Source organism: Chelonia mydas, chromosome 13 (genome assembly GCF_015237465.2).
Source record: "Chelonia mydas isolate rCheMyd1 chromosome 13, rCheMyd1.pri.v2, whole genome shotgun sequence".
Taxonomy (NCBI): Eukaryota; Metazoa; Chordata; order Testudines; family Cheloniidae; genus Chelonia; species Chelonia mydas.
Genome location: NC_051253.2, coordinates 31,508,775 through 31,518,450, shown reverse-complemented (window position 1 = coordinate 31,518,450; position 9,676 = coordinate 31,508,775). Strand labels below are relative to the sequence as shown.

The 9,676-nt window shown below is 49.1% G+C and overlaps 1 protein-coding gene across 1 annotated transcript in view; it reads left to right on the top strand.

Annotated features, from left to right (window-relative positions):
- Window positions 1-5,156: 5,156 nt before the first annotated feature.
- Window positions 5,157-9,676, top strand: part of FAM83C (family with sequence similarity 83 member C) — a 29,363-nt gene continuing 24,843 nt past the window's right edge. The window contains exon 1 of the mRNA XM_007053942.4: window positions 5,157-5,902. Coding sequence (XP_007054004.3) covers window positions 5,207-5,902 — 696 coding nt within the window. The 5' untranslated portion in view covers window positions 5,157-5,206. The remainder of the gene's footprint in view (window positions 5,903-9,676) is intronic.

The window sequence follows — 9,676 nt, the reverse complement described above, 5'->3', positions numbered from 1 at the left end:
AACTACGGCAATCTGCTGCACCCGAACCTGGCGCCACTGTACTTGACAGCCTGGGTGCTATGTGGAGACGAACGACGGGGTTCCAACAGTGTCCAGCAGGTCCTGCTGGGCAGCTGGAAGCCTTCCACCCAAGCTACCTATGTGGCAAAGTGGAAGCGATTTACATGTTGGGCCTCGGATCCTCACATCCAGGCAGAAGAGGCCCCACTGCAAGACATCCTGGACTGTTTGCTGCACCTTAAGCTCCAGGGCCTGTCGCTGTCTTCAGTCAAGGTGCATCTGGCAGCCATTTCAGTGTTCCATCCTCCATTTCAAGGCAGGTCGGTCTTCGCCCACCCTATTACGGCATGGTTTCTGAAAGGCCTGGAGCACCTTTACCCATATGTCCAGGATCTGGTATCTCCTTGGGACCTGAATTTTGTGTTGTCACAGCTCATGGGTCCCCCCTTCAAACCCCTAGCTTCCTGCTCCCTCCTGCTTCTCTCCTGGAAGGTCTCCCTCCTAGTCGCCATAACTTCGGCCCGTGGAATGTCCGAAATCAGAGTGGAAGCATCTGAACCACCTTACATGGCCTTCTATAAGGACAAGGTTCAGCTGCATCCACACCCGGCCTTTCAGCCCAAGGTCATCTCCCAGTTCCATAATGGTCAAGACATATACCTGCCGGTCCTTTGTCCTAAGGCCCACGTGACAGATGAGGAACACAGGTTGCATGTCCTGGACATCAGATGGGCCCTGACCTTCTACATAGACAGAACAAAGCCGTTCTGTACATTGACACAGTTGTTCGCTGCGGGTCGCAGACAGGATGATAGGTTGCCCTGTCTCTGCCCAAAGAATATTATTGTGGATCACAGCCTGTATCTGCTACTATTACGAGCTAGCAAAGGTGCCCCCGCCGCCGATAGTGAGGGCTCACTCAACTAGGGCGCAGGTGTCCTCGGCAGCCTTCCTCAAATATAGTTCAGAAATATTTATTGAACACTTCTGCCTTTTCTGCTTTATTATTGATAATTATACCATTTCCATCTAGTAGTGGACCAATACCACTGTCAGGATTTTTTTGTTCCTAATGTATTAAAAAAATTCCTCCTTACTGTCCCTAACTCTGCTGGCCGCAGATTTCTTCTTGTGTCCCTTTGATTCTCTTATCAATTTTCTATAATCATTAACTTCTCATTTATATTAATTACTATCAACTGCCCCTTTCTTCCCAGCATCCTGTGATAGAAGGGTTGCCCGAAGTGGAAGAGTGTGCGGTGTGCATACTGTCATCCGCAACAGGTTCGAGTACCAAGTATGTCTGGGCCAATTGGGGGCTACCAAGATGACTTTGCCCTTGTCGGTTCATATTTTGTGTATAAACCTTGGTAACAGGGGGATCAGAGGAAACACATTTAGCAGAGGTGCATCCCATTTGAGAAGGAAGGCATCCCCCAGGGACTGGGGCCTCAGCCCTGCTCTCGAACAGAATTGCCGGCATTTGCCGTTCTGGGATGTCATGAAGAGGTCAATGGATGGGTGACCCCAGTGTTTGAATATGTTCTGTAGGACTGTGCTGTTTAGTTCCCACTCATGATTCTGAGAAAATTCTCTGCTCAGCGTATTGTAGTGTTTTGACAACCTGGGAGGTACGAGGCTGATATGCTGACACTGTGCCAGATACACCAGTTCCATAGTTTCATGGGTTTGGTGCATAGGGAGTGTGACCTGACCCCTGTCTGCCGGTTTATATAAAACATGCAGGCAATGTTGTCCGTCCTTACCCGTAGAGTCTCGTTTCTGATCAAGGGCAGGAAGAGCAAGCACTGGTTGTGAACCGCGCACGGTTCCAGGAGATTTATGTGTAACAGTGTCTTGGAGGGAGACCACCTGCCCTGAATTGTGTGGTGCTGTACATGGACTCCGCAGCCTATCAAGGAGGCATCAGTTGTAAGAATTATTGAAGGTGGAGTCTGTGTGAAAGGGACTCCCACACACACACATTGCTGGGTTGTATCCATCGGTGTAGAGAGTCTTTGACTGTGTGGCATTGCAAAGTGTCTGTTTAGGCTGTGTTTGTGTGGTATGTAGGCCATATGGCCTAATAGTTGGAGGTAGGTGTCACCCGGTGTGCCTGGGGCAGCCCTCCCTTAAAACGCCATGGTCAGGGCAGGCTGCCAAAAGGAGAGCAGATACTCCCAGGACTGGTGGGTAACACTGAAGTTAAACTTCCCAACCAGTCACAAAGGCAGCGATGATGGGAGAGTCACCACCGGGAACAGGCACACCGGCTGGCAGAGCTACTCCCTGTGACGGCCAGCAGGAGGTGCCACCTGTAGTGAGGGAACCTCATGAGAGCCAGATACTGGGAGACTTGTGTCACCACAGCCTTTTCCATGATCTGAGCCTGCACTGGAAGGCTAGATGCAGGCTGAACACTGCTGGCATCAAGCCAGAGCTTTCTGAGCAGTGGCCATGCAACATCTTGCCAGAAAGGGCCAAGAAGGTGTGTCATAAATGTAAAGGGAAGGGTAAACACCTTTAAAATCCCTCCTGGCCAGAGGAAAAACCCTTTCACCTGTAAAGGGTTAAGAAGCTAGGATAACCTCGCTGGCACCTGACCAAAATGACCAATGAGGAGTCAAGATACTTTCAAAGCTGGGGGGGCGGGGAGAGAGAAACAAAGTTTCTCTTGTCTGTGTGAGGCTTTTGCCAGGGACAGAACAGGAATGGAGTCTTAGAACTTAGTAAATAATCTAGCTGGATATGCGTTAGATTCTGTTTTGTTTAAATGGCTGAGAAAATAAGCTGTGCTGAATGGAATGGATATTCCTGTTTTTGTGTCTTTTTGTAACTGAAGGTTTTGTCTAGAGGGATTCTCTATGTTTTGAATCTGATTACCCTGTAAGGTATTTACCATCCTGATTTTACAGAGGTGATTCTTTTACTTTTTTCTTCAATTAAAATTCTTCTTTTAAGAACCTGATTGCTTTTTCATAGTTCTTAAGATCCAAGGGTTTGGGTCTGTGGTCACCTATGCAAATTGATGAGGATTTTTATCAAGCCTTCCCCAGGAAAGGGGTTGTAGGGTTTGGGGAGGATTTTGGGGGGAAAGACGTTCCCAAGAGGGCTCTTTCCCGGTTATATATCTGTTAGACGCTTGGTGGTGGCAGGAATAAAATCCAAGGGAAAAAGGAAAATAGTTTGTACCTTGGGGAATTTTTAACCTAAGCTGGTAAAAATAAGCTTAGGGGGTTTTCATGCAGGTCCCCACATCTGTACCCTAGAGTTCAGAGTGGGGAAGGAACCTTGACAATCTTCATTAACAGAAACAATGCACACCCCCACCCTGAAAGCAAATCCATTGGAAGTAAAGTAATTTTCTCTGATAATGACTGGGAGGAGAATCATAGTTCTCAGCACTTCAGAACCTCTGCACCTGCCCCCCATCAGTGAGAAAAATCCAGCCTCATGACTCATCTTAAAAGTGTAAAAAGAAAAGGAGTACTTGTGGCACCTTAGAGACTAACCAATTTATTTGAGCATGAGCTTTCGTGAGCTACAGCTCACTTCATCGGATGCATACTGTGGAAATTGCAGAAGACATTATTATATACACAGACACCATGAAACAATACCTCCTCCCACCCCACTCTCCTGCTGGTAATAGCTTATATAAAGTGATCATCAAGATGGGCCATTTCCAGCACAAATCCAGGTTTTCTCACCCTCTGCCCCCCCACAGACAAACTCACTCTCTTGCTGGTAATAGCCCATCCAAAGTGACCACTCTCTTCACAATGTGTATGATAATCAAGGTGGGCCATTTCCTGCAGGAATCCAGGTTCTCTCACCCCCTTAAAAGTGTAGTTATATTAAAACTTGCCTGAAATGACATGGCCTGATTCTCAGGAGTGCTGACCCCGTCAGTCCCTAGTGACCGTGATGGCCATTGAGTTTGGAAATGTTGGCCTTTGCCACTGTGGGTCTCAGGTTCCTTTTCTGGGAAATGGGATAATAATACTGCTGTCACCCTTGACATCTATGGACGAAAAATGTTACACACGGTCTGTGCTACCGGCTGCTATTATGATGATGATGACCCAATGTGCATGTGCAAATTGGGGGGTTGGCTACACACTAGCCATGCACAGCGCAAATCTCAGCTGTTTGCATTCAGTTCTGGCAGAGCACATGCAAAGCAGTTGTGCAATCGAACATGCACCTACTTGCTGAAAATCAGCTCCCCTGTGTAGAGCTTTTCTTCCTGAAATCGTGCAGACCAGTTAACACATACCATTCAGCACCGGAGAAGGGGTGCAAAGTACAAAGTGACAGCTCCTGAGGTGTCACCCTGTATTAAAGGCTCCCTAACAGCACGGGCAGACTGGGCTCAACACAGCACTGAAAATACCCATAACGTGCGTAGTGTTGCTGTTCTAGCAATGCATGAGAAACGGACGTTCTCAGACATCTTGGCTTCTGTGCCCCAAGATGTGTATTTGGGGAGATACCAAAAAAATGCATGTCAGCTTCTACGGGGCTGATGGCAGAAAAGGCTGTTCTGAGACTGGTGCTTCAGGCAGACAACGTGATCATGAGCAAGTGGCTGTCTCCTCTGTGTTTGCTGTCTGGCTGGCTATCATTAACTGCTTGTGATATTTGCATTTGTTTTTTATAATCACCACTGAGAAACATGTTTGGTTTGGAACAAGATTCAACATCTGCATTCCACTCTGAGCACAGGACCTGACCCGGCAGGTTGCACCCTGGCTGGCAGACAAGCTGAGGTGAGAGCAGAAACCTGCCTGGGTGTCAGTACGTGAGGCCTATTAATTCTTGAATCTATCTGGAAGCAACAAGCCAGACACTGAGAATCACAACGGCAGCCAACAAAAGTGAAAGCAAGAATTGCTGAAAACTACCTCTTCCCCCGGAGTGGAGGGATATTCAGCAGTAACTGACAACTAATGCAGATTCAGGTAGGGTTGCCAACACTATTTCAAAAATAAGGGGCTGTTCTCTTAGCACCCCTCCCGATATTATTATTAATAATTAATAAACAGGACTCACCTACATTCGCCTGGGGTATTTCTTGCTGCTTTTTTCAGCACTCAGCAACTCCTGAACTTGTTGTGCAGAGATGAAGAAATAAGGGACGTCCCTTCTCCTAAGGAACTGTTGGCAGCCCTAGAGAGGAAGCGACAAGGTGCACTGAGCTCTCATGTCCCAGAGCTCCAGGGGAACCCGTTGTGAAAGAGCTGAGGAAAATCAGAGAGAGACAGAGTGTTGGAAGGGTGGGCCAGAGCAGCCGCTGAAGAATACAACAGGCAGAACCTCCGGAGGGTTAGCAGCAGCAGCTCTCATCATGTTCAGCCACCATGTTCAGGCCAGGTCCCGGCTCCAGAGGGGCTCTGGGGACAGTCCTGGGGTGTCTGGACTGCTGCGGAGTCGGCTGGAGAAGCTGAAGAAGCTGTGGTGGAGGAAGTCCATCCCCCCGGTGCTGCAGCACAGTGAGACAGCCAGGCTGGCTATGGATGCCTTTCTGGAGCAGGGGGAGCCTGGCTATCTGCAAGCCATTGCTGAGGAACAGGAGCTGCCATTTCTCTCCCCCCTAGACATGGACTACATGAGCCAGCACAGAAGCCAGAGTATCCCGGAGCCTAATGCAAGGAAGGGGCATGAGACCGAGCCCAAAGAGGGAGACACTGAGGACAGGGCCTCCCTTTTCTCTGAACTAAGCTCTGGTACCTACTTCCCACTCATGTCTGACGTGCAGCCTCCAGAGCTGGAACTGGGCTGGCCAGTGGTGCCACTTGCCACATGGTATGGCCAAACTCAAGCCAGTGTGTATTTCCAGAGAAACAAGGCCAACAGCATCAAGGATTTACTCCGGTGCCTGATCAGCAGGGCAAAAACGGTACGTACAGAACTCACCCCATTTAGATAGAGTGTCTTGCACCATGGGATGAATGCAGGCACCCAGGATGGGGCACAGCTGTAGGGGACTCTGAGTCCTGGCTGCTGTCATCACAACCCTGGCAATGTCTGGGCAGCTGGAGTGCTGTGACTGCTGCATATGCTGCCCAACTCTATAGCCACCTGTGCCCCTCACCTAGCCCAGTTTAGATTCCTTCCTGCTTTCTCCAGCCATATTCTTAGGCTCTGAGTCTTTTAGGGTAGAAACTGTCTATGTATTGTGTGTGTGCAGAGTGCCTAGCACCATGGGGTCCGATCCATGGGTGCAGGGTCAGGGCTTGTCCATCCGGTGAGGGTGGGGGTGGGGGTTGGGTTAGGGTTTGTCCATCCCAGGGGCGGAGGGAGTGGGGGGTTGGGCCAGGGCTTGTCCATCCTGCGGGCAGGAGGGCATAAGAATGAGGGCCTATACCTGGGCTAGGATCAGCTAGGTAACCATGGCTGAAACCCCTAATCAGCCAGATTGCCCAGTTGGCTGAGAGGCATTTCCAGGACTATTAGTAAGCCCAGCAGTAGCACTTGGCCAGTGGCTGCTCACCGCTTATACCCACAGCTGTGATTGTTCCTGTGTCTCTTTGTTCCCAGCCTTGCTCCAGCCCACTCCAGCTCTGCTCCCCTGCTCAGTTTCTGACTCCTGGTTCCTTACCCTGGCCTTGACCCTCAGCTCTGGCTCCTGTAGCTTGACTCTGGCTCCAACCACTAGGCCTGACTGTCCCGTGTCCCAGTCTGTGACACTGAGTAGCCCAACCAAAAAGAAGATAAAGAAGGGAAGTGGAAGTGGGTCAGTTACTGGAGTGGATCCCACTAAGGCCAGCATCTCTCTGTCAGAGAAAGTGGGTGTCATACAAAACCTACAGCGGCAGGTAGACACCTTGCAGGTGCAGAATGCTACACTGCAGGCACGTAGCATCACCTGTAACTTCCCCCTTACAAACCTAAAATTCCCCTGACAGACAAGTTTGACAGTGCCCTCAGCCAGTTCCATAGTTTTATGGACCAGTGCCGGCTCCTATTCCTGCTGCACCTGCCATCCTGCCCCACCTTCTCCACTGACCGCTCTCGGGTGGGACGTATCACTAGCCTGCTTACTGCAGAGGCCTCCCCACTCCTGGAAAAATCTAGCCCTTTCCTGAACCAATCTGAGGACTTTGTTCAAGCCCCGGCAGTAATTTTTGCTGACCTGAGCCATAGGCATGCGGCCACACTCCAAACCCTGTGGCAGGGACACCAGCCAATTGCTACTTATGCCCTGGAGTTATGGTGTCTGATAGCTGACACTGTACGGAACGAGGCTGCGCACAGCTACCACTTCCGGCTCAGCCTCAAAGGTGAGATCAAACATAAACTGGAGTGACTAGAGCCACTGGCTGATCTGGATGCCCTGATCAAGCTTGTTATGAAAACATCCATGCCCCAGGTCTCCTCCTGAGAAAACAGACCACAGGGAGGTGCCCTTGAAGGGTGTGGTAAAGTCAGGAATGAGAGCCCGCAACTGGGCTTGGAATCAACTAGCTTGCTGCAGCTGAAACCCCTAATTGGCCAGATTGCCTGAGAGGCGTTGCCAAGACTACTCTTAAGCCTAGGAGTAGCACTTGGCCAGTGGCTGCTTAACAATTCCATCAATACACTTCTGGCCACCCGGTAATAGTGCAATCAGACCACAGATCCCTTGAGACCATCATGGAGCATCAGCATAGGAGCCAGCAAACAGCTGAAAATAAGGAGAGTTCTGCTTTTGGTTTGGTGTTTGTATGGGGTTTTTTGTTTTTTTGTTTTTGTTGTTTTTTCCTCAGTAGGAGTTTAGGGGGGAAGGCTATGGCAGCCACAGAGGCAGCAGTGGCATGGAAGAGACAGAGAAGATGACCGGATATGGAGGTTGCAGGTTGTAAATTATTCTGGAGAAGGTACCTGAAAAGAACTTGGTTTGTATGAAGTGCTGCCTGATAGAGCTGATGGAAGAGAAGATCTGAGGTTCTGAGATGCAGGTGGAAACTGTGGTTGAGTTTTGAAGGGGATTTTGAGCAGATGATGGAGGGAAGGCAAGAGGAGGCTGAAGGGAAAAGTCAAGATTCACAGATGAAAGCTGGACTGCAGAACTCTGAGGGGAAACTGTTGGGTGAGGAAAGTGGCCAGTGGAAGCATGTGACTATGAGAATCAGGCAGAGGAAAAGACCAGCCAGTGAAGGAGAAATAGAGCTCAGGAACAGGTTTGATAAATTGGAAAATGAAGAAGGGGCTCAGCAGTCAGTGAATGAAGATGGGAGGGCCAGGAAGAAGAGAAGAGCAGCTAGTCCTATAAGAAGAGGGGAAGAGTCAATGGAGATACCAAAAGTTCAGAGGAGGATACAGGATGACTCTCAGAAGATTGCAAGGCAGAACAAGAGACAATAAGACTTGCAGCCAGAGAGAACAGGAAGAAGGCCAGAGAATTGCACCAACACCAGGAAGAGGCTGGTCTATGTGATTAGTAGCTCCCTACTAAGAAAAAAAGATAGGCCTGAGCTGATCTGGAGAACAGAAGGGGGTGCTGTCTGCCGGGAGCTAAGGTACAGGATGTGAACCTGAGGCTGAAGAGGGTCCTAATGGAAGCATCCACTCTGATGGCAAGACAAGATTATGATGAGCAACAGATGGCTCAGTCAATGGTGCTATAAGGAGGGCTTTGGGACGTTCAACCACTGGGAGGCAATTCATGGACAGAGGATGTTCTCATGAGATGGACTCCATCAGAGTAGGGAGGGAAATAGCCTTCTGGGATGGAGGCTGGCACAACTGATCAAAAGAGCTTTAAACTAGGAACTTGGGGGAGACGGGTGGGCGATGCTCATGTAATCTCTATGCCTGATTCTAACACTGAGTGGGAGGAAAATCAAGTAAGAAAGAATACAGGAGTGGGTAGGAGAATGAACATTAAGAGGAAAGATAGTGCCAATACCAATGAAGCTAACAATCAGGTAGGCAATACTGGCAGTAGAATGACAGTACCCAGTTGTGTGAGGAATCTGGGCGATGCCAAGCAGCATAGGTGCTGGAACTGGGGGTGCTGCCACACCCCCTACCTTGAAGTGGTTTCCATTATATACTGAGTTTATAGTTTGGTTCAGTGGCTCTCAGCACCACCACTATAAAAATTGTTCCAGTACCCTTGCCGAGCAGAAACAACTATTATGTTTGTGCAACAATGCCAGGAGCCTGGGTAACAAAATGGAGGAACTAGAACTACTGGTGCAGGAAGTGAAAGGGAAGGGTTGTAGACCAAGCTGGATAAACAAGCATCTCAAACAGGTGATTAAGAGAAAGCAGAAAGCCTAAAAAGAATGGAAGATGGGAAGGATCAGCAAGGAAAGCTACCTCTTGGAGTTTGGAAAGCATAGGGATAAAGTGGAGAACTGCCAAAAGCCAAGCACAGTTGAACCTTGCAAAGGGAATTAAAACCAATAGTAAAAGGTTCTATAGCCATATAAATAAAAAGAAAACAAGGAAAGAAGAAGTGGGACTGCTAAGCGCTGAGGATGGGGTGAGGATTAAAGATGGCCCAACACCTAAACAAATACTGTGCCTCAGTTTTTAGTGAGGGTAATGAAGAGCTTTGGAGCAGTGGCAGGGTGGCTAATGGGAACGAGGATATGGAAGTAGAAATTGCAACACCCAAGGTAGAAGTCAAACTCAAACCACTTAATGGGACTAAATCGGGGGGCCCAGAGAATCTCCATCCCAG